Below are 25,132 nucleotides of genomic sequence, written 5' to 3'. Positions count from 1 at the left end.
GCACACTTGTTGCGGAAACCTGTGTGCTTTCAGCAGATGCCTAAAAAATGTTTCAGTCCTTCAGTATTTTAATATTTGAGTGAGAAATTATCATTCTCAAAACCCACGTTACTCCAGAGGTAGTTATTTCTCATGTTTTATACTACCAACAGCTCCCCACTGCTCGGCCTCAGTAAGTTTTTATGCTAACAATTATTTGGAGTAATTACAGTGTCCGGTGCCTATAAATCACATAAACAACATAAATTACATCTGCGGAATTAAACAAAAACCTGTTGTAACCAAGGCTAGTCCCACGACTGCAGCCATTTACACAGAAACATTGGTAGGGCCTATCACAAATGTTTTTTTTTTCGTTGAAATGTTGCAACAACTTTCTCTTCCTTTGTCTAACCACCGCCAACAGCAAAGTGATATAAAACGAAATCAGAGGGTGAGACAGAGAAAGAACCATCAAAAAGAAATAATCACAACATGATTTTTAATCAACGATTTAATGAAGCACAGAGTGCTATGTCTAACTGATGAAGTCCTTTATTTGATTAAATATAGAACCTTGGACTCTTCCAACTTATCAACTTGAATTTTTGAATTTGAAGCTGCATTTCTATAGTAAAAATTACCCTAATTGAGAAAAAATAGACAGACTGATCATTTTTCAATTTGAGGTTTGTTGTGAATGCAAATCAAATGCCAAGGCACCCCCTGAAAAATAATTGGACCAGAAACAAACTTCGGCATTTTTGCAAGCTTTTTGTGTACCCCTCTGTTGCAAACATGCCTTCTTGATGACTAATTGTGAGTTCCTCAAACTCCTGATGTGCAAAAGTTTTTCCTCAATGGAGGAAGAAAAAAAATACTGGGTGGGTGGACCATTTTTAAGTTTTGGGGATTTTTTGTCAATGCAAAGCCAATGCCAAGGCACCATTTGAACAATAACAAAAATCAGCATTTTTTGCAAGCTTTTTGTGTTCTTTTATGCTGCAAACATGCCTTCTGGATGACTAATTGTGAGAAACTCCTGACGTGCAAAAGATTTCTGGGTAGACAATTTTTGGTTTGTTTTTTGGTTTTGTTATTATGCCAAGGCACCCCTATGAACAATAAAAAACTTCAGCATTTTTGCAAGATTGATGTGTTCCTCTATGCAGCAAACATGCCTTCTGTGTGACTCTTCGGAGTTCCGCAAATTCCCAGGTTAGCAAAGATCTGGAAGAGTCCATTGTATATATTTGTTCTCTCATTTTTTGATTTTTGTTGTTGTTACATTGCATCATCACAACAAACGCGGGAGTATAAATAGGCCTAAGCTGACCCGAGCTGCAATAAACAGGTTAACGCCCAAACGGAAATGAAGAAAATCAAAAGTCTATGATTGGTCATTCAACCAAGTTGGAAAACACTTTGTGATATTTGTATGACGTGTGCATCAAAAACGGTTTTGCCTGGTACAATTTGTTCCTTGTAATTAGTGCAAGAAGTGAGTTTGCACAATGATGTGTCCAACAATTTGAAGAACAAAAACAACTGGATGTAACATCCAAGTCACACATTTTTCAAAAAAAATAAACCATTAATATTTCATCAAACATTTTCACACTTAAAGGAGAATGTAACGTGAAGTAAATGGGCCAAATAAATGATTTGTTTTCATAATATTGCACACAAATCACAATGTGTCTCAACTTGGGGGAATGGCCCACCTATAATTATGAAATCATTAGTCGGGCACTCGGAGCATGATGTTATAACGCCGTGTCCAAATTGATAGCTACAGTAAGCTACGGCTGGATCGCCATGATGCCATGCGATAGAGTGAAAGACGTCCTCAGCGACAGCCATAGCTGTAGCCAAAGCTGCCGATTCGGATACGACTTAAGACTCTTTACAATGCCCAATTACGAATTCCTAATTTGTCCTGGAAAGTTACTAGTCTAGTTGAGAGACCAAGATGTATATTCTATGACAAATTGCTTATACAAGCTTGAATAAGTAATATCTGATATAAGCTATATACTAAGAACAATCACAGCATACAAGCTGAAGTTAAAGGGAAAGTATACGTTTGGTAATTACTCTTAAAATTAACGACAATAAAACATATTGGTTAGAAGTACAGCAGCTTTCGTAAGTAAAAAGTATTGGCAGCTTTTAAGACACACTAAGATATGCGAAAACTATTTTAAAATACTTTTTTTATAACAAAGCTGGCATAAAGTTACTTTTCTTTTTGAATGGTGTGCTTTGCGGGGTATCTTATAATACATACAGTTGCCTTGTGACAGCTCTGTCCCCCCCCCCCTTCTAAAGAATTTAATGTTGAAACATTTTGTGTTAGTGGTGTAAACGCCATATTTGTGTTTATGTGCAATTTGAAACCACTATTGAATCATAACTGTTTGGCTTTTCTGCAATGAAGGCCTTAGGCCGCATGAGGTTGGCAAAACCCACTGTGACGCGACAAAAGAATAGTAGCTGTACAACAGCAGCATATATACACATTTAAAACTACTAACAATATAGCTACAATATTTTACATAAAACTACATGTATAGTATACTTTCTTTCTTCTTTGTTTTCCTCGCGGATTTTATTTTTCTTTCTCTTTTACTCCCTTTTCTTCTTTATTTACAAGAGACTATGGAATATCGACAACTTTTGATACTCCATACGAGACTTACTTGTACAGCTCCCTCTTTGAGGGGCAGTTTAATGTCTCCCTCTTTGAGGGGTAGTTTTGTTTCTCCCTGTTTGAGGGCAATTCTTTTATATCTCTCTCTTCGAGATTTCTTTTTTTTTTAATCTCCCTCTTTGAGGTTATTTGTTTTTATCTCCCTCGTTGAGTTTTTTTTTTTTTTTTTTTTTTTCTCTCCCTCGTTGAGGGGTAGATTTGTTTCTCCCTGTTTGAGGGCAATTTTTTGTATATCTCTCTTCGAGATTTTTTTTTTTTTAATCTCCCTCTGTGAGGTTATTTGTTTTTATCTCCCTCGTTGAGTTTTTTTTTTTTTTTTTTTTTTTTTTTTTTCTCTCCCTCGTTGAGGTGTAGTTTTGTTTCTCCCTGTTTGAGGGCAATTTTTTTATATCTCTCTCTTCGAGATTTTTTTTTTTTAATCTCCCTCTTTGAGGTTATTTGTTTTTATCTCCCTCGTTGAGGTGTAGTTTTGTTTCTCCCTATATCTCTCTCAATTCTTTTATACCTCTCTCTTTGAGATTTTTTTTTACTTTTATCTCCCTCTTTGAGGTTATTTGTTTTTATCTACCTCGTTGAGGTGTAGTTTTGTTTCTCCCTGTTTGAGGGCAATTCTTTTATATCTCTCTCTTTGAGATTTTTTTTTAATTTTTAATCTCCCTCCCTGAGGTTGTTTGTTTTTACTCCCTCGTTTTTTTTTCTCTCCCTCGTTGAGGGGTAGTTTTACATCGCCCTCGTTGAGGGGTAGTTTTGTGTCCACACAAAACTTTGTGCCTCCCTCTTTTAGGGTAGTTTTTATCTCCCTCGTTTAGGGGTAGACTTTATCTCCCTCGATGAGTTGTTTTTTTCTTTTTTCTATTTTCTCCCTCGTTGAGAGGTAGTTTTGTATCTCCCTCTCTGAGAAGGTAGATCTTAATTGGACATTTTATAGTTAAAAAATACAATCTAACATTATGTTTACTAGTTTACTTAAGTCATTTTAGAGGTAACATTTTTTCTTCATGAAGAGAAATAAATTTCAGTTAAAATTCATATTAAAAAGTTCATACTCTATCGAAACCAAAACAATTACAATATCTGTTGACCAACCATGTGTAATGAAAAGGCCCCAAACTGGTGAGTGAACTTTGGTGGATCTCGTGTTTTGGGGTTTAAATAGGATTTGAGGCATTGCATGGTGAGGTCAATAATGGTTTGCGGTAACACCATGTTTGTATCTATTCCATGTAGAGTGTGTTCTTTAGAAAACTGTCTTGCTGTGTAATCTACCCCTAAAAGTTCTATTATGACATTTTCCTGTCCACTCATATTATATTATTATATGACATTATTAAATGAGTGTAGATGGTCTCGATACAAATCGAACCTGCTTCAGAAGCAAATACAAATACAAACAAATACATACCCATTTAAAAGAAACAAGAGGAGCAAAGGATTAAGGGAAGGGATCCAGAAAAAGCGCTCAAACAATAGCAAATTAAAGTTTCTATTTCGGAAACAATTAGTGGCTATGAACCAATAGGAGTTAAAGTGGTGAGGACAACGAACAATTGTTATGACCTTATTAAATCTCACCATGAACTTGAACTAAAACAGTACTATAAAAACGACTTACTGTCATTAATAGTGACAACGAAACAGTAAGTGTTTTTATGTAATTAGTGAAGTACTTATAATTGCTGTCTTCCTCAATGATTATGATTATTGCTGGTGCAGGATTTGTTGTAGGGTGTTTAAATAGGCTAGAAATTAAAAAACTGGGTGTGCAAATTGGACACTTACAATACATTTACATGTAAACGACAGATAAAACAGACATCTAGACACCCCACTGGGTAATGCTATGATGTGCTAGACATATTTTTGGGGGTCCTTATACCACTTACAAAAGTAAAAAAGTACAAAAAAAACTTACACTTAAAATAACCTACAGGTTAAAATAAGCTTATCTAACTAAGTGAAAAACGTATTTTCGTTGTCAACCAACACTGAGGACCAACAATCAGAAGTAAAAAAGAAACTGGAAGAAATTTTGTTCATCAAAGCTTATATATAAAAACAAATTTAAAAAAAGGAATCTTGGAACAACATGTCCTGGATTTTTTGAAATATAAGGAAGATAATAAAAAAAGGAAAACAACTAGAAGTAAAAATGGCAGTTCTCAGAATTTCAACCAAAAGCTAGGCCCAGCGAAAACAAAAATTTGTTACCGCAAACAAAGTTGTTTGGGCTGGTATCTTTCTGTTCATATTTCGCAATACAAAAAAGTAAAAAAAAAAAAAAAACTTGCACTGGAAGATAAAAACTTGTTACCCTGCCTGCCAGCCATTGAACTATTCTTTGGTTTAATATGTGTTGATTTATTATTTCGCAATGTCACAGTCAAGCAGTCGTTTGTTTTTATAACTGTGAAATTTTGACCACAATAACCACAGCAGTCGGCTGTCTGGTAGGCTAATGTGTTCCACACGACAAAGGTAATTTTACAGACATGCAGATAAAAGATCATGCAGCGCCCAATGTACAATATTGGTGTCTGGCACTCTATGTAATGTTGGAAATGTGAAACATGGTGGGCGATTGTTGGTTATATCATTGACATCAATGGTCAATGTCTGCACTGTTGAATTGTTGTATTTATAGGGTGTCATGGCCTAGTGGTTTAGAGCATTGAATTCAAGTTCTGGTTGTTTAGATATCAGAGTGTCAGAGGTGGTTTTATTCCCTATCATGGCACTTGTATCCTTTAGCGAGATGCTTTGCTTTTCTTTAAAAGATATATAAATGGGTAGCTGCGGTGGTCGATGTATTGCGACCCGGGGCTGTAAACTCCCAGGGATTTGAGAAAGATTGAGTGGTATTGGCCCAATGACCAGGGCACTAATGTAAAGCACATTGATATGGTTATTGTATAATGGGCTATATAAGAACTAGTTATTATTATTGACTGATTGATGAATCGATTGTGTTGCTTGATTCAAGCTGAAAGGATTGAAGGATTGTGTCACTGATTAAACGATTTTGTCGTGAATAGTTGTGACCGATACAATTGGTTCACCAAACAGGTAGTCCTCACAATTTTTGTAGTAGTCGTAAAGGGCTAATTCCAGTCTTTAAAATAACATACAATACAACACAATCTAATCTTTGATAATGACTGACCGATCTACACCATGGTTTCTCTAATGGAATCTTCATCACTGGAGCTTGAAAAGGAGTTTGGACGCATGGGGTGACATGATGGCACAGGTTCTGTATCTTGGTGGGGTTTTCTTAGACTGGACTCAGTATCATTGATACCACGTAGGAACGCCTCTTCTTCCTCTTGGGTGCTTGGAATGGTCCGTGGTATCACAGCAGGTGGTGTGTTAGCTACTCCCTCTGAAAGACCAAACACAGGATTTATTAGATGTTAAATTTGTGTCGTGAATATAAAGAATATTCATTTTGGTTTTACCCATATACACCGAAGTGTGTTTACACTGTATACTATATCCATTAACTTTCGAAATTTCAGGAGGCCTACCCGTCAATGACCCAACTATTTCATATGTGCCTCAGCACATTTAAGCAAACGTTTGATTTAGGCGCTTTATAAATTGATACGATTGATTGATTGATTGATTGATTGATTGATTGATTGATTGATACTCAGTACTTTCCCCAGTTCTGTCTCAACAACCTGTTCTGTCTAAAACACTACAAGAAAAATGCCACATTTATTTAAACACCATTAAGGAGTTTTTTATATAAATTTGTAAAAAATAAAAAAAAGGAAAAAGAAATATATAGATAAATAAAATAAAATAAATAAATAAACTAGAATACATCAGTGTGAAGTTGCTCGTTCTTGTAACATTCAATTGTAAGTTTCAAATGAGGTCAATTATCTTTTGGATGTGGATGTATAAAAAGAGTGAAAAGGTTTAATTTGCAATGAATCGAACTTACTGTATCGTTTGAACAAACAGAAAACAACAAAAGGTCCAAACAGGAAACAAAAAGACAGTATCGCAATCAACACATATTCTGTAAATAAATGAAGAAACCAGAAAAAAAGAATCAAAAGCAATTTGGAGGGGATGGCTGGAGGGGAGGATGAAGGGGAAGCTCCCAGTAAAGGCAACACGTTTAGTGATAAGCCATTTGCGAGTAAGATTTTAACAATGACTTGCTTTTACTAGTCACAATGTACCGCTTACATTTTGACTATAGGGACAGTAGCTAAAGTCAAATGGTTCGGGTCAGGTTTTTTAAAGTGACTCCTACATCCATTCAGAATCGTGTATGGGTGTTCACTATCTCCTACGTAACTAAGCAAAAGCTAGCCCCTAAACATTATGACATAGCAACTGGTCATCGAAGTTGCATGAGAATAGTCAAAGAAGAAACTTGTGTGCCTTCAGATGCCTAATAAAAGGCTTTCAGGCCTCTGAAGGCTTTTAGTACTTGAGTGAGAAATTACCTCTTTTCAAAAACTACGTTACCTCAGTGGGAGCCGTTTGTCACAATTTTTTATACTCCATTGCTCGCTACCAAGTAAGTTTTCATGCTAACCATTATTTTGAGTAACTACCAATAGTGCCACTGCCTTTAAACATTTCTCTACTAACCTTTGTTAGAACTTGATGCCTCATCAGGAGTTGTCTTTCCACCTGTTTTCGCACTCTCCGTTTCAGGGGTCTGCAGGTGTTTAGTAGTGCTTTCCCAAAAGGTGACTGAGGAGTCATTTGGGGAAGAGGGGGTCTCTACCAAGCTGGGTACAGTGGTTGTAGGCTCTGACCAAGAAATAAACAAAAGCATTTTTTACTTTAAAGACAGTGGACACTATTGGTAATTGTCAAAGACCAGTCTTCTCAGGTGTATATCACAGATGCATAAATTGGTCATTGAAGTTGCGAGATAATAATGAAAGAACAAACACCCTTGTCACACGAAGTTGTGTGCTTTTAGATGGTTGGTTTCGATACCTCAAATTCTAAACTTGAGTTTTTTTAGGTCTCTAAATCAACTTTGTGGAAAATTACTTCTTTTTCGAAAACTACGTCACTTCAGAGGGAGCTGTTTCTACCAAGTGAGGTTTTATGCTGATAATTATTTTGAGTAATTACCAACAGTGTCTACTGCCTTTAATGTTCAATTGTGATTTATACAACATATCAATCACAGGATAAATTAAAATTATTGTGTTATTTTGGTTTTGGTTTTACCCTCACACTGATATGTATACGCACTGTATACTTCCTGGACTTTTGTGAATACAAAATCACAGGCAAATTACTCGAGTGGGATTGAACCCCACAAGTTAATCAAACCCTCATGTGTGAAAGGTCAACCATGTTTTCCAAGGCAGAATTTTTGTCTAGTGCAAAACTAAATAACCTAAGGGAAAACTAATGCATTTGTATCTCTTTTATTAAAAATACACCTAATTTATTAGTAATTATGTATCACTTGCCCAGTCTCACTCATGCATAACATGTCCGTTTCCCCATTTTCACGTACGTACTAGTACCGTTTCCCTTGACTACATTTCTTCGTCGTTGCCTTTATAGACAAGTTGTTTATAGGGAAGGGGAACTAAAAACACTTGCTTCTCCTTTTTCTACCTGTTAATATCACATTATTATCTGTTCAATAACCTTCCACACAAGAGCAATTTAGCAACGGTCCCTTGCTAAATTGTAGCACGGTTGTAAAATTTTACAAAATGTACTCCGTGTGATAGAACAACAATTTTTTGAGTGTCCAGGGTCCCTTGTAAAATCTTGTCCAACATTGCAGAGCAATGTTATCACCTTTGTTTTGAATTATGTTGACATGAAAAAAAATGTATCAAAAATGAAAAGAACTTACTGTTGCATACTTCACAGTACTGGTCCTTACTGCCCACACAGACTCTACAGGAAAGACAAACTTCCTGAACTGGTTCAAAGAAATAGTCTGTAGAATTCTTACTTTTCTGGCAGATCATGTTGTTCTCTGGAATTTCAACAATAAAGGAATAAATAAAAGTAAAGGGAAACAAGAACTATTAAGAATATTGACGTTGGGTTTACCCATATACACCGATGTGTGTCAGCACTGTATACTTTCTCAAGCACTTTCTCAGGTTCTGACAGAATGTTGACTGACAAAGTCAAAAACGATAGTCCTTATGCAAACTTGGCCATACAACATGCTCAATACAGGCTGCAAAATTTCATGCCAGTGTGAAAGTAAGTCAACCGTATTCATTTTAGTTTTACCCATATACATTGATGTGTGTTATAGCACTGTATACTCAGTACTTTCCCGTGTCCTGTGAATAAAACCACAGGCATTATTACTCGGCTGGGATTCAAACCCACGACCTTTGCAATTCTAGAGCAATGTCTTACCAACTAGACTACCGAGATTGCCCGGTGTATAGAGGCAGTTTGAATCCTATTTTTGGCAGCAAGTACTGCAATGATTATATGTTTAATTTGCATCGGGAATTAAGGAAAATCATTTTTGTTTTACCCATATTACTGATGTGTGTTAGCACTGTATACTCAGTTCTGTGGAAAAAAAACCCAGGCATACTACTCAGGTGGGATTCGAACCCACGACCGTTGCAAATCTAGAACAGTGTAATTTTCTCCTTTTTCCCCTCTCTTTTTGAATGTAATACTGATCCGAAAAGGTATATTCTTTATGTGTTCACACGTACCTTCTTGAATTTTCTCCCGCTTTGTCAGTTTTTGTTGATCTGTAGGAATTTTGTCCCTGACTGGGGCTGCGGAGGGCAGGGCCGGTAAGTGGCATGCCACAACAATGGAAAATATCCCAAAAGCTGCAAGGTCTGAAACAGAACAAATAATTCTTTTTTAAATTGGGGAATGAGGGGGTACAAGTTCCAGTTTAAGATGGAAAGATTATTGACAATGAAGTTAAAGGTCAACTGCATTATGATGACACAAGCGGAAATAACCCCCTCACTGAGGTTAACGCAGAGCTATCATGGGCCAAGAGTCATGCGCAGCACGTACACATGTGCACCTTTCAAGGGCTCGATATAAAAGATAAAAACTATCCATGTCTTAGCTTTATAGGTTTTGTTGAGCCTCCAGTATTGCCATAAAGTGAGATAATATATCCTACCAAGTCAACTTAAAGACACTGGACACCTTTTGTGATTGCCAAAGACCAGTCGTCTCACTTGGTGTATCTCAAAATATGCACAAAATAACAAACCTGTGAAAATTTGAACTGAGAAGTGGTCGTCGAAGTCGTGAGACAATAATCAAAGAAAAAACACCTTTGTCACACGAAGTTGTGTGCTTTCCGATGCTTGATTTCGGGACCTCAAAATCTAATTCTAAGGCTTCGAAATTAAACTCATTAGTGGAAAATAACTTCTTTCTCTAAAACTACTTCAGATGGAGCTGGCTCTCACAATGTTTTAGACTATCAATAGCTATCCATTGCTTGCTATCAAGTAAGTTTTTATAACAATTATTTTGAGTAATTACCAATTAGTGGCCAGTGCGTTTAAAGGAATGGTACAGAATTTGCAAGAAAAAAACTTGTCGATCACAGATTTACATATAACTTAGGCCTACCTGGTCTAATGATGATGACAGTAGAAAATATCCCTTGAATTATTTATTTCTGAAATGTCACAATTGATGAGAAATATATTAAACTAATTTCCTATCTGGAGTTTATCGCTCATCGAGCGTTTCATTCATTTTTAATCGATGTCACGCAAAATGTGTAACCGTTTTTTTCCCCATTATTTTCTTGTGACCCAGATGGCTGATTAATGGTGGATTACATAAAGTGCTTTACACTGCCATCAACTGTTTTGTTAGCAAAAAAACAATTAAGTTATGAACCATAAAAAAGGAAACTGTGCGGTTTACATCTGAATAACCTACTTATTACAAAGATTGTAACTGTAGTAAAAATCAGGCAAAATGATTTCTTCTGAAATGCAAGTGACAATAAATTTTTTATGATGGTTCAATTTTCATGGTTTATAAAACAGGATCAATAAATGTTGATTATATATTCATGGTTTACAAACAATATTTTAAAAGCACAAAACATTACTTTCCTTGTATTCTAATTGAATTGTTAAAAACTTGTCAAAAATCAGTCAAAGATGGGCTAAACAAAAAATGGGCTAAACAATCAATTGACAACTGGTGTCCAACAGACATCACAATCAAGAAAATTAAAAAGTTATATCCTTTTCAATATTCAAAACAGAATTTACTCTTCAATTGCACATTACCTCTGTAAGAGAGCCAAAACTATGCCTACACATACCATAGCATTATTATTAATACAAATAATGAGATAAAAATGCAACATAGACTTACTCATATCACTGCTGGAGTGTCGTGGTTCTGGTTGAATCAGATATATTGTGACCACAGAGCCTACCAAACCACCATCTATGTAGTCGTACAGTGCAACCTACATGAACATTTTGGGATTCCCCTTCTCAATGCTTTGGATTTCAAAATCAGTTGTACATGTATTATTACATCATCAACCTGTTATTGTTCAAATTACACTGATGTATACTCTGGTGGCAAGAGGCATTTTTGAATCCTATGGGTTAGCAGTGGGTGCCACAATGATTTAATAGATGTTATTTTTGCAACAGGGATAAAGAATTTAATTTGTTTTAAACCTTAAATGTTATTAAAGTTTCAATGTGTCATCCATCTATGTCAAGGTGTGAAACATTAATACTTAAAGTGGCTTGACCTCATTGGCAATTATCAACCACTTCTTTGTTAACTACTCACCAATCAATCAACACACTGAACATTTTATGGTTCCTTTTAATCACACTTTGGTTGCCCTGTCTGAGTGAAAAAAAGTAAGTTTTGTTAGAAATTTCATTCAAATACAAAAATAGTTGCTGAATGAAAACCTTCCGACCCCCCCCCCTCCCCCCCAAAAAAAAGAAAAGAAAAAGGAAACAGCAAAATTACAAGTTAATAATCAATAAAGTTATTTTTGTTTTACTTTTTAAGACTTTCTCTCTAAAAGGCACTGGGTACACCTTTGGTAATTGTAAAAGACCAGTCTTTTCACTTGGTGTATCTCAACATGAGCATAAAATAACAAACCTGTGATAATTTGGGTTCCATTGGTCATTGAAGTTGCAAGAGAAAAATGAAAGAGAACACCCTTGCACAAATGTGTGTGCTTTCAGGTGCCAAACATAAGGCCCAATATTTAAGTGAGATATTTTCTTTCTAAACAACATCCAAGTTATCCAAGTACGTTTTTTATGCTAAAAATTATTTACATATGTTGCTAACCAATATAGTGTTCAGTGCCTTTAAGCTTAGTCACACAAAGTCATAGTCAATGCTATCTGAGCAATTTGCAGCCTTTTATGATCCAATATAATCTGATCAGTTTATTTTCAGACTGATTGCTTTGTCAAACCTTTTGGGAAACTCAAAGTTGATTTTACTTTTAAAGAAACCCAATGACACATTTTCAAAGCTGCCAACATTTGCTTCATGTTATCAGGGAGATACTGTACAACAATCAGGGAGATATATAGAACTACATTCAACACAATAGCGACAAATGTTCCCTGATCAGGGAGATTTTCAAGTTTGTTCAGTGTAACAAGGAAAGATTGTTTTATTTTCAGGGAGTTTTCTGCAGAATCAGTGCGAGTCACTGATCTCTTTTATACAAGCGGGTTGAGTGCGTTCATTGAAGTCACCACGTACGCCATTTTGAAACACCCAAAACTACCACACAAACAGCGGGGGGCGTGCACCCTTCTTTAAATTAAAAAATACAGCGTAATTTGTATACCCACTATGTGCATTCAACAGCTTTGTGGATGTTTCCAAATGGCCGCCGATGTGTGTGCAGTGACTTCATTTCACGGGCCTGTGCACACGCATAGGCCAACTCGCTATCCATCCAGTTAGTGTAGCAGAGTTGGCAGTCTTTCATTATTGCCCTCCACTTGAGGGCAACAAACATGGCGAGAAACGGTATTTACCTTTGAGAGGGAAAGGCCATTTTCATTTTTTGGCAAAGGGGAAAATCTAGTTGGGTTTGTCATTGTTTGTGGCAACAAATCTCCCAAGTGAGGTGGGGTTTCTGGAAAGTACAGTGGTGTACAACAAAGTATTTCAATCAGCAATGATCAAGGCCTGGAATTGGGATTTCATCTTTGAGAGGGCAAGGCCATTTTCATTTTTTGCAAAGGGGAAAAAAAATTAGTTGGGTTTGTAGCAACAAATCTCCCAAGTGATGTGTGGGCGTTCTGGAAAGAAACGTTGGTATACAACAAAGCATTTCAATCAGCAATGATCATGGCCTTGAATTGGGATTTCATCTTTGAGAGGGCAAGGCCATTTTCATTTTTCAAAGGGCAGTTCCATTGGAAAATCTCAAAGTCTGTGGTAGACGTTTAATTGAACCAGGCTCAGCTTTAATTACAGGCATGTGAGTAACTATCCATGAAAGAAGAGGGAAAAAGATAACCATGCAAGAAAAAAAGAGAACAAGATAATATTCCTATACTTTTGTACACAGAAGGTGAGGAAGAAAACAGGAAAATCAAAAACCCCAAAAGAGGAAATCTCACATGCTTACATTGTTTACATCCCCCCAATTCAAATCAATATTTTATCACAACACCAGTGTATTACTTTTTCATTATGTCAATGGAGAAGTAGCGATTCATATTACATGTCTTATTGGCATAGACTGCAATAATGACCAGAAGGCACAGGTGTCATTGATTGTTACACCTAACCTAACAGGTTATAAGGTCGGCCTCTATGCCTATTTTTATCAAGTCGCTTAAGCACAAAAAATCACTAAGCATAACAGAAATATGCTTACTAGAATAAGTTTTTATATTTGGTTTGCGGTAACACAATGTGTACAGTATATCTATTTGCTGGGTAGATTATGTTCTTTTAAGAGCTTGTCTTGTTGTATATTCTATTACTGTGGATTATAAAAACTAACTAAGCATAACAGAAATATGCCTACTAGAATAATTTTTGTATATTTTGTTGCAGCAGCAACACAATGTGATTACTACTTGCTGGGTAGATAATATTCTTTTGAGAGCTGCTCTTGCTTTATATTCTACTAACAACTGAGCTATCCAGCCCTAAGTCAATACCTCCCTATTTTGTCGATACTTTGATATCTAAAATTATTGCTCAACAAGTTTTAATGTATACCATCAAACCAGTTGTGAACGTAGAGTTTTTGCTGGTTACAATAATTCCTCCCGTAAGCAAAATGGCTCAGACCGTTTTCAAACCATTGGATGAAAGTTATTGTGACGTTATTAAACGCAAAGTGACACCCTATCCTCCTGCGTCAACCAGCGTGCAAACCCCCTCCCCGAGATTTTAACACTTCAAGGATATAAAAACTGGCCGAGTTTGGGAGATGAATTTCAGTTGTCACTAAGGAGAGCAATCATGATCAATCTCAATATATGGATTATTTTGTTCTTGCTAGCTGCAGCAGACTGGGGTGGATATGGGCATGGCAGGGCAGCAGTCGATGGGTCTGTTATCACCGATTTGCTTGATGGTTTTAACGGTGGAGGAAAGGATTCCCCCTGTAGGGAGGATAAGACTTCAGGTAGGACTCTCTTTTTACGATTCTTATTAAACATTTCACCCTTAAAGGCACTGGACATAATTGGTAATTACTCAAAATAATTGTTAGAATAAAAACTTACTTGGTAACGAGTAACAGAGAGCTGTTGATAGTTAAAACATTGTGAGAAACGGCTCCCTCTGAAGTAACATAGTTTTTGAGAAAGAAGTAAACTTACTCGGTACCGAGCAATAACAAGCAATTTTCTTTGTTATTTTTGTGTTAGTGTGAATGAGTTTATTAAAAATGTGTGTTCACAATATACATGTACAATTGTAAGCCCTGTTTGAAAGGAAACTCTGTTTTTTGGAACCAATCAGTTGTTAAAACAAAGCTGGAAGTATTTTATTTCAAAAGATGGTAGCTTTTTGAGGTTCAGCCAAAAGACTGGATCATTTATGATCACGCAGAAAGAATAACCCGTAATTTGAATAAAAGACTGAGAAACATTTCATGAAGAAAAATTGCTCAGATTGAATTTTCTCTAAAACTATCTTCCTTAGAATGTAATCTTTTCTCAGCACATACATTATCGACAGACAAAGTGCTTCTTAACAAGTAACTTTTTATCGTAATTAATTTTTGGAATAATTACCAAAGGTATACCCTCCCTTTTAAAAATGAGTGAACGTTGCTTCAACATTCCTATGCCATACTATTATGTGTTCAGGCGAATGCAATTCATCCTTTGTTAAAAATTGCGAGCATTACTCACCCTCTGGTTCAAAGTTCAAAGAATTTAGTTGTCGTGCAGTTTCAAACCTCCTGGTCTACGTGTTAAATACAAGAGTGATAAAATAAGTACAAAACATTAAAGGTTTGGGTATTTGTTGTACGACACAAAACACAAAAGTCCAAAGATTTACATTAAACTTACATGGTTTAAAGATAATGGTGATAGAAACTTTCCCTTGTTACTTGCAGAGGTGTTATAATTTTTGAGAAATGAGTACGACAATTTCACAAAAATTGATATAGCTTGTACAGCGGATTAAGGCGACCCTCCTGAAAACTTGATCTGTGATTTTCACTTATTTTCTCAAAAACATGGTAAACTGTATTAAATACATCTTCATATTCACAGGTATCAAAATCCATTAATGGCAGAGTGTACTTTGGGTAAATTTTCCACAAGTTAATGACCATCAAAATTACTGATATAGGGCATTGGAGAGCTGTAGATATTTGAAAACACTGTTAAAAACCCACTTTGAAGAGATGTATAGTTTTCGAGAAAGAGATAATATTTCACTAACAAATCTAAATCTGAGAAAGACTTATGATCAACTCTGTTGATTATAAACATCAGAGCTTGTGTCCAGCGCTTTGACAGTGTGATTTAAGTTACACAACTTTATACCGAGATAAACATAAAGATTGGAGCTTTTTTAGTTTTATAGTTTCTGATGAAAAAAATAAAGGTCACAGGTTGTATCTTTAACTTGGGTGTGATCTCTGGCTACACGGTAGAAATTTGTCTCTAGTCAAAAATTGTATTTGTTTCGGTTGAATGCACCTGTTGAAAAATACATTGGATGGAAGTCTCTACTAGCCATTATAAAGCTGCAAATTTCATCAACATTTATTCAATGAATGAGGATTTTTCCAAATTTATTGTCCTGAAAAGAAAGAATTACCAGCTGGAAATCTCTACTTGTAGTTTACTCAATGAAAAACTTGGATTTTTTCAGTTTTATGGTCCTGTGTGGATTGTTTTATACTTGCTATTAGGAATCAGCTACCATTTGAACAAAAGTTTATTCAATGAAAAATTGGGTTCTCCCAGTTTTATGCTCCTTGAAAAGGCTACTGAAAAGGCTAAAACATCTCTTTTTTTTGACAACTAACACCAGTTATAGCCATGTATTTCCTTTTTCAAACAGTGTAATTAATTGGATCACACAAAAACCAGTAGGGCTGCTGACTGTCACAGACAGATTAACTGCCCATCTATTCAGTTCAATGACACAAGTAATTTAATGCAAACAAACACACCCACCAGTGAGGCAGGATGTATAGTTTCCGAGTTTATGAGGCGAAACTCAGAAATATTAAATGGAGGTTTCCAAAATGAATAGCATATTATTACATAGCAAATTGTATCCTATTATCTGTTACCCTAAAGTGTAGTAATTTTTGGTTTTATCCATATACACCGCTTAGTGTTAGCACTAAAAACACAAGTGCAATCCAGAGCTCTGTGAAAAAAACCCCAGGCATTTTAATTGGTGGGATTCAAAACCACAAGCTTATTAAAGTAATGAGTATACAGAACTAACATACATGTGTTGGTAAAACCACAAAATTACTATTCTTTATCCCGATGCAAATTCCATAAGCCTTTATGAGGTATGGCAGACCCCTTGCACGCCCGTCACTCGCCGCCATTGATGCCACGCTCACCATGTTGGTGGGCAATAAGTTTACGCACTTTAACACACAGTAATGCGCACTTTAACACACAGTTTTTTTCTATGGTCAGTATGCACAAATTTACCCAAACCTTACAGTGTTGTAGCATTGTGTCCACCATATCTCAAAAAGGCTTATTCTATTAGATCCTTAGATGCTTAATTTAGCGGTCGAAGACTACATTGATTCAGCTACCATGAGGCTTGATGCACTTGATTGATTCGTTTCCAAGTTCACACCCTACTAGTGGTGTTACTGACTGTTGCTATGGTTTCAAAACAAACGACACTATTCATTTCACATCACTTATGAATCTGCCTATTTTATTGGTGTGTGGATTTTAATATTAGGGATCTTCTGTATCCAGAGAAAGAAGTCATAGTGAATTTGAAATTAAAATCCTCAAATTGATTTATTTTGTTCGTCCTTGAAAAAAAAAACAATGACCAATCTCAGAAATAACCAAACACTGTGCAAGTTTCTCAAATTTTTCACTCTTAAAACTGGTTCTATCTCAAATAGTCCATGCTTTATATTATTTTTGTTTCAGTTGCCAAATTTTGATGTACATAGACATGTTTTATTTATAAGTTAACTTTCCTATCTTTTTGTACATGAATTGCTTTATACATATTTTATTACTCGTTTTATTACTTGTCTTACAACCAGATGTGGGGAGGCAGGTCTATGGACCACAGTAATTATTTTGCTTTTGTTTCTCCTAGCCCATCTGGAAGTATTTTTTGTATTGTCATGTATTGTTGAAATTGCTGAATAAATAATAATAATAATAATAATAAGAATGGACTCATGACTAAAATAAACATAGTTTGTTTAAACAATGTCAAACTCGTTTGCACCGACACAAGGGGTTTTCACATTTTTTTTATGGATTTAATTATTGGGATACACCAAGTGAAGTTACGGGTCTTGTGGCAGTAAATAAGAGTATACCCTTTGACATTAACTTCAACTTTACTAAAGTAATTCAATGTAAAGAACACATCCACTGGTGAAAAGGATGTATTATAGTTTCTGAGTTTTTGTGGCGAAATTTATTGTACATGTTTGATAATGGCGCTTTAGGAATACATCAAATAGATTGTACATGTACCACCTTGGTACTGCAAATGTATTGTATACTTTATTGCTGCTTTATTGGTTTGGTATTCCTTTTTTCAGTATTTATTGTTCTAACGTGTAATGTGATTTTAAATGGTTTGCTTTTTTTATTAGGTTGTCTCTTTTTCTAATTTTCTTGGTTGTTCTCTGCATTTTAAATATTGTAATGTATATTTTTATTCTAACTTCTTTTGATTTTGAAATGGTTTAATATTTTAATTGTCTGGAATCTGCACATTTTTAATTCAATTTTTATTATTATCAAGAGCTTTAGAAACAATTTTGTTTGCACAATAACAACAAGCTGGCCATTTTCCAATTCGCCTCCTTGTCTCTTCAGGTGTCGACTCAAGGTTTTTCCAGCTGTACTCATCCAACCAATCTTTCCCTGAAGCCAAGCTTGTCTTGAATGGTTCCTCATCGCAAGTCGTCCCGATCGGGACTGATCTCTGCCCGGGCGATCTCTCCGCCTGTGAGAACGGCTTCACGGTCGCACTATGGCTACGTCCGCAGAACGCAACAGTGGGGGACGAAGGAGTGTACTACCTATCATCAGGAGCTCAAAGACCAGAGTCAGACGGATTCTACTTGCGACTGGATTCCGTGGAAGATCCACAAACTGGCTTTCCGCTCGGTACCTTCTCCATCGGAGTGGCAACCTTGGACAGGATCTGGCACGTGCGTTACCAAGCGACCATGGACCAAATGTCACATGTCATCATGTCCTGGAGACAGGACATTGGATTGGATGTTTACGTTGATGGTTTGTGCGTAGGAGCTCAGACTGACGAAGGCTACCAAAGATTTAATGTTACCTCTCCATGTTCTCATGATCCGTTCCCGTACCTGTATGTAGGCGGGAGGAATGACTTTGATGGGGGTTTTGCCAGGGCCGACATTCGACAGATAACCATTTGGGATGCCTGGAAAAACCCCTTCAACATCTCTGATCTAGAGGACGAAGGTTAGTTTGGCGACATTGTAAAACTTAGTTGTGATATACACACATAGCCATTGTTATTTATTGTTAAACCAAGGCCACATCCTTTAAAGGCAGCGGACACTATTGGTAATTACTCAAAATTATTATCAGCACAAAACCTTACTTGGGAAAGAGTAATGGGGACAGGTTGATAGTATAAAACATTGCGAGAAACGGCTCTCTCTGAAGTAGAGTAGTTTTTGAGAAAGAAATAATTTTCCACGATTTTGATTTCGAGACCTCAGATTTAGAACTTGAGGTCTAGAAATCAAGCATCTGAAAGCACACAAATTCGTGTGACAAGGTTTTTTTTCTTTCTTTCATTATTATCTCGCAACTTTGACGACCGCTTGAGCTCAAATTTTCACAGGTTTGTTATTATATGCATATGTTGAGATACACCAAATGAGAAGACTGGTCTTTGACAATTACCAATAGTGTCCACTGTCTTTTAATGTTAAAAACTTAGCGGGCTTTTTTTAACGTTGGAGTTTAATATTTTCTTGTTTTTTAGTGTCCACTTGTTGTCTATGCATTTTACTCAAAATTTGGGTTGAACAAAGACAACTTTACAAGGGCAGCACCTGAGACTGTGACTTCTGTATTATTGTGCCGGCGCTCTACCATTTGGTCAATGCCTTCGTTCGGGGGGGGGGGGGGGTTATTTTAACAATTTAAACTATGAATATCATCGCATAATAAGCCAATCAGCCACCACGAACACTATCACATGTTGATAGCTACATGTATTGGAGGCCACACAGCTAATCACATTCCATGGACAAAAATTAATCCTGATTTTTTGTCTCCTTTGGTTCTAAAATCACAGATGTTTTGCAAATCTACTTCGAGGGTTGCAAATATACCAACAATCTTTCGCCGGTAGCAGAACCACCTCCAGTATCGACACCCCAGGAGTGCATGGTCTTGTGTAAACTCAATTATCACAAGTATGTTCTTATTACTGAAGTTAATAATACTCCAGTTTGTATATGCCGCCAAAGATACAGGACTTCAGAAAGGATTGGTTCTTGCAATACATGTGATGGGTACACAAAGGCTTCTTGTGGTGGTAATAATAGTGTGAGTGTATACCGGCTTCCATCACTTAGATCTGCGATATCAGATCCACTGGCAATCACTGGCTTTACAGTGAGTATTGATGGAGTAGTAATGCTCGACAAACACTATACGGTGATAGAGGGTACTAACATCAACTTCAGCTTCAGCGTGGTCTCCGGCAAGGATATCTTCTACTCAATCTACGAGAATGACATCCTGCTTGCTGGAACTTACATGACCACGACCTATTTGACATTCACACGAGGGCAGCACAACCTGATGGCAAGGGCCACCAATGAGATCAACACTGTGACGAATTCCCTGTGGATAACTGCCGTGACAGACACATGGCAAATAGATGCACTCTATTTGGAAATTCAAGATAAGGTCATCGCAACATCTGAAATTGAGACAATAACACTTGAAGTTTTTAATGGAAGTCCCGAGACATGTGAGTTGGAAAGTGGAGATGGATCATCGGCAGTTATATTTGATACACTTGTATCTACTGTTTACTACACCACCACTGTTAACTACACCACAGCAGGAGTTTTTACAGCAAAGGCAATCTGCACAAACCAACAATCTACGCAATTCCATGCCTTCGCCCGAATTACAGTCCAGGACAGAGTCTCCATTTCTCTCAATAGTACCTTTAAAATTCCCCAGGGGATTATTCTCACAATTCCCTTCCAGATAACTGGCACCAACATCACAGACCGAGCAGTCTTGTACGATGGTCAACCCATGCCTAACATCACATGTCTTGAGACTAACTGTGAGATGTTCATCGGGGTAACTTTGACAAGTCAAACAGGTATACACATTCTTGATGTAAAGGCCTCTAACTTGATCAGTGGTCTAGTGACGTCAAGATCAGATATCTATGTCGGGGCTCCATTGACAAATTTCTCATCAACAATCAATCAGACAGCTGTTGAAGTGAGAAAGTGGATCACAATGACAGCATTTGTCGAGAGTGGAGCTCCTTGTAACTTCTTCTTCAAATTTGGACAGAGAGAACAACTCTTGACTTGTGAGATGGCACCCTGCAAACTCTCCTACATGAACAACTTCCTAGCAGCTGGACATTTCAAAGTTTACGTGGAAGTCTCAAATGAGATTGCCTCATTGAAAAGTGAGATTTATACGGTAAAAGTCTACAATTTAGTGCCACCTCTTAAGATGGTGGTATCTAACTCTAGCTCAACTGTTGAACCTGTGGTCTTGATGTTTCGTCCTTTATCGAACACATCCCCCTGGCCAACCGATGCAAGAGTAGTATTTTCACTTGACTTTTTCCAAGGTGAATTCGAAGAAGATTTTAGTCCATTCTTACCAGGAGAATCTACGGCCAATTATTACTTGAGCATCCCTGTGGTCAATCGTTTCAACTTAACTGTCCACGTTTTCAACGCCATTTCTTCCTTGACCCTCCAAAACATCATCATACAGGTCGGAGAAAACATCACAGGCTTCTCCGGGCAGCTTATCCCATCAACTCAGGCAGCTGGAGAAGACATCATTTTGGAGCTTCGAGTTGAAACCGGAAGTGAACTTACCTTTGTGGTAGACTTTGGGGATGATTCAAACACAACCTTAAAACAAGACAACAAGGTTTCTGGCGACAATCTCACAATCCATAGACTCTTTTCTTACTCAAACACATCTGTACACAGTAGCTCCACAATTACACCAATACGCCACATGTATGAGATTCCAGGGGTGTATGCTATCAAATATAAAGCTCTGAACGCATTTAGTGAGGCACACGGGGAGCTCTCAGTCAATATAATCAACGGACTCAATGGCCTTAAGGTTTACCATAAGAGAGTTGAGTCGACAGGATCCCCAGTTGATGTTGTAGTGTACCTGGCAAAGGGTGTCCAGACGCCCCAAATGGCTCACTGTCTCATAGATTACAATGATGGCCAATCAGCAGATAGACTCAGTGCTAATCTATCAGAGTCCACCAACCTTACCGCTCACCACACGTACAGCACACCAAAGCTGAACTATGAGGTGACTGTGTTCTGTCACAACATGGTCAGTAACGTGACCATTCAATTCAGTCTAGACGTACATCAACCTATATCTGGATGCTCTCTCAGTGCTTCTTCCCAAGCTGTTCCCGTCAACACATCAGTAGACTTCACCATACAAGTGAATGGATCTGATATCTTGTTGAACTTAACGTTTGGAGATGGCTCTAGAAACGCAACTCTTATCACGGGTGAAGATCACATCGCTCAGAAAGTCTACACGAAAGCAGGCTTCTACAGAGCCACACTGTATGCATCAAACCCAATCAGCGAATGTATTGCATACGGGATCCCAGTGACAGTGCAAATTCCTGTACCAGATGATGGATACCAACTCTCGATCAACCCAGGTACGGTCAGCATTTCGAACCTAACTTTATTAAGCATAAACTTTGATCAAGATCTCTCTGTGCCAACAAATGTTACTGCATTGTGGGACTTCGGAGATGGTACCTCGCATCGTCAAGTGATTCCACAAGATACCAGGGACTTCAACATCTTTCATAAATACAACAAGGTGGGAACCTATGATGTTTCTTTGAGTCTCTCAAACTTGGTTAGTTATGAGGTGCTGATAGGAACGGTGATTGTTCTTGAACCAATTCGTGGAATCGAATTTGATGTTAGTTCCATCACAGCTGAAGTTAGCGCTAATATAACATTATGGATTCTACCAACATCAGGTTCTTCCATAACCTACAGTATTGACTATGGTGATGGATGCATAGATAACCGATTTCAAGACCAGCCGCAAAATGAAAGTTTCATTTTCTCCTACGATGTTCCGGGAACTTACGTCCTCACAATCCATGCATGGAACAACCTAAGCAGTATTTTGAGTAACCACACAGAGATCCAAGTTCTGTATCCGGTACGAGGACTAAGCCTAGAAGTGAGTGATGGCATTCTTTATCCAGGACTTATCACTTTCTACATTTCAATTGACAACGGGGTCCCGTCTCCGTCAGAAATGGAGTGCACATGGGAGTGGGGGACCGGTGAACCCAGTCAGAAGATGAACGACGTTTTTATTCAGGATAGCCTCAGGCTTGCTGAAAACCATGTCTACCACGGTGGACATTTTCTAGTTGATTTGAATTGTAGTAACGCTCTCGGACGTGTAAACCTGAAAACCGAGATCGATGTCTTTGAAAACATAACTAACTTGGAAATATTCCCTCATGCATTGGTCGTTGGAGTTGATTCCAAGATAACCTTTGAAGTCAGTATGACAAGTGGCTCACTGGTTGAGTATTTGGTTCAGTTTGGTGATGGTCAGCATGAAAATCGCAGTGTCCTGATGGCCAGTGAAACCAAGATTCAAATGTTTCAGCATACATTTGACACACCAGGGACATTTCATCCTTCAGTTTCAGCAAGTAACAGGGTAGGTTCATCCAATGCCACTTTTGCCATCGAGGTCATGCACAGCACTTACACATTGGAACTTTCATCGGACAGTCCAATGAAGCTTCCAGATTCACTGATAACATTTCTGATAACATCAAATGACGGTTTGAACCATCCGCTATACATCAAAGTGGAATGGTATTTTGGAGACGGCGTGAATGAAACTTTAGAGCGAATGGACTTTAACGAGAATCACAGCATTGGTACCACCCATCAATACAAGAATTCAGGATCCTACCAAGCCTACGCACATGTGTATAACAAACTTGACAACCAGCGACTTAAAACAACTGTTTTTATAAAGCCTGAAGTGGATGTCAGCTTGAAATTTATTGACGACAACGGAAGCCTTAGAGATGGTTTTGGACCACAATTGAACTGGTTTCCAAGTGGCTTTGAACTGCAACTAGCTGCCAACTTCACTCAAAATGTTACATTTCAGTGGAACTTCGGCAATGGGGAAGAAGTGTACACTGAGTTAGTAAAGAGGAAGTACTACACACCTGGTATCTACAACATAACATTGCAATTCAGGAAAGGTGACAGTGCACCCCAGGAAATGCACTATTTTGCATACATAGTAGGCCCATTCAACCTGTTGCACATTGAAGCTGTTGGCGAAACAGAGCAGGAGATTTTAAAACCTAATGAGACGTTAGACTTAAGCTTACTTGGGAGTGGGTTAACAAATGGCAACCCTCTCTGCATCACATGGGATGTTGGTTATCATGCTCAGCAGATTGTCTATGGCCCTGAGGCATGCAAGACTTTAATGCGGAAAGACAACAGCAGCTACATTCCAACAGATCAAGCAGAAGGCACAAACCTATCATATGTGTTTACATCACCTGGTTATCACCATATCAACGTGTCTGTGACATCTTTCCTCAGTACAGCGCACATCACTAGAGAATTTACAGTCAAGGGTTGCCTGTGTCCACCAGAGGTGTTTATCAGAGGTCCTGGCGATTCAAACATTCCCAGGGTGCATATAAGATCTGAAGTTATCCAGCTGGAAGCCAGTGTCTCCGCTCAATGTTTTGGCCTCGCCCCAACGACCTTTACTTGGAGGGTATATGACCACACAAAAAGATTACTGCCAATTACACTAGAAAACAACTACCAGTTGGACTTCTCACCAGGTCTCTTAGACGTAGGTCTGCATTTGGTACTAGTCGATGCTCAGGTAGAGGGATACTCTTCAAAGTATGACGTGGCTCTTCTTAGAATAGATCCATCACCTCTGGTTTTGGTGATCGAAGGTGGAAGTGGCAGAGCAGTAGGTAAAGTAAACCCTCTGACTCTGAATGTCCTGACGTCATCTTACGATCCAGATGATCCAACGAGCAGCAAACACAACTGGACCATCAACTGGTCATGCCAGATACAATCTAACGTCAGCAATACAGATCTGCTACACCTTTGTGACAACCTCACCTCATGGGAGCAGCTGAACAACACAGACCCTGTGATTAACCTCGACGCATCAAGGCTGAGACAAGGTGCAGAGTATGTTTTCCGGGTGGAAGTGGTATCTGGATCAAGAAGTGCATCATACGAGCAGACAGTTTGGGTCTTGGAAGGCATCCCACCAGTGGTCTCAATAAGGCAAGCAAAACTTCATTTTCTCAGTTATGCCTAGAGACAATCATACATTGAAAATCCATTTACAGAACTGTCCATTTACTAATAGTACATTGCAACTTTTCCTTACTACAAAAAGGTTTCTCAAGCAAGATGAAATGAAAATTCTTCACAACAGAATT

At 37.7% G+C, this 25,132-nt stretch overlaps 2 protein-coding genes across 3 annotated transcripts in view; one reads left to right on the top strand and one right to left on the bottom strand.

Moving 5' to 3' along the window:
• Positions 1 to 1,263: 1,263 nt before the first annotated feature.
• LOC117292488 lies at positions 1,264 to 11,121 on the bottom strand. 2 transcript variants are annotated; one of them, XM_033774549.1, is made up of 6 exons: positions 11,042 to 11,121; positions 9,385 to 9,516; positions 8,547 to 8,672; positions 7,304 to 7,468; positions 6,642 to 6,719; positions 1,264 to 6,071 (listed from the first exon to the last, which is right to left on the bottom strand). In XM_033774549.1, the coding sequence occupies exons 1-6, from the start codon at positions 11,043 to 11,045 to the stop codon at positions 5,857 to 5,859; spliced, it is 720 nt and encodes a 239-aa protein (XP_033630440.1). In that variant the 5' UTR covers positions 11,046 to 11,121; the 3' UTR covers positions 1,264 to 5,856. The 2 variants fall into 2 exon arrangements, with proteins under 2 accessions (XP_033630440.1, XP_033630441.1); XM_033774550.1 differs by lacking the exon at positions 6,642 to 6,719.
• A 2,949-nt stretch (positions 11,122 to 14,070) lies between these two features.
• The window catches only part of LOC117293120, a 33,872-nt gene continuing 22,810 nt past the window's right edge, over positions 14,071 to 25,132 (top strand). The window contains exons 1-3 of the mRNA XM_033775338.1: positions 14,071 to 14,318; positions 18,211 to 18,834; positions 19,682 to 24,974. Of these exons, the coding sequence (XP_033631229.1) occupies positions 14,153 to 14,318; positions 18,211 to 18,834; positions 19,682 to 24,974 (6,083 nt within the window). The 5' untranslated portion in view covers positions 14,071 to 14,152. The remainder of the gene's footprint in view (positions 14,319 to 18,210; positions 18,835 to 19,681; positions 24,975 to 25,132) is intronic.

This window comes from Asterias rubens, chromosome 7 (genome assembly GCF_902459465.1).
Source record: "Asterias rubens chromosome 7, eAstRub1.3, whole genome shotgun sequence".
Lineage (NCBI taxonomy): Eukaryota > Metazoa > Echinodermata > Asteroidea > Forcipulatida > Asteriidae > Asterias > Asterias rubens.
Note: the sequence above shows the minus strand (reverse complement) of the source record. Positions and strands in the feature narration are given on the sequence as shown.

Excerpts from the sequence above, each read along its gene's own strand:
- LOC117292488 (XM_033774549.1), bottom strand. Across the intron at positions 7,469-8,546 it reads GTACTGTGAAGTATGCAACA|AGCCTACAACCACTGTACCC; the intron begins GTAAGTTCTTTT and ends TTTCTTGGTCAG. Across the intron at positions 6,072-6,641 it reads CTGTTTGTTCAAACGATACA|AGGGAGTAGCTAACACACCA; the intron begins GTAAGTTCGATT and ends TTGGTCTTTCAG.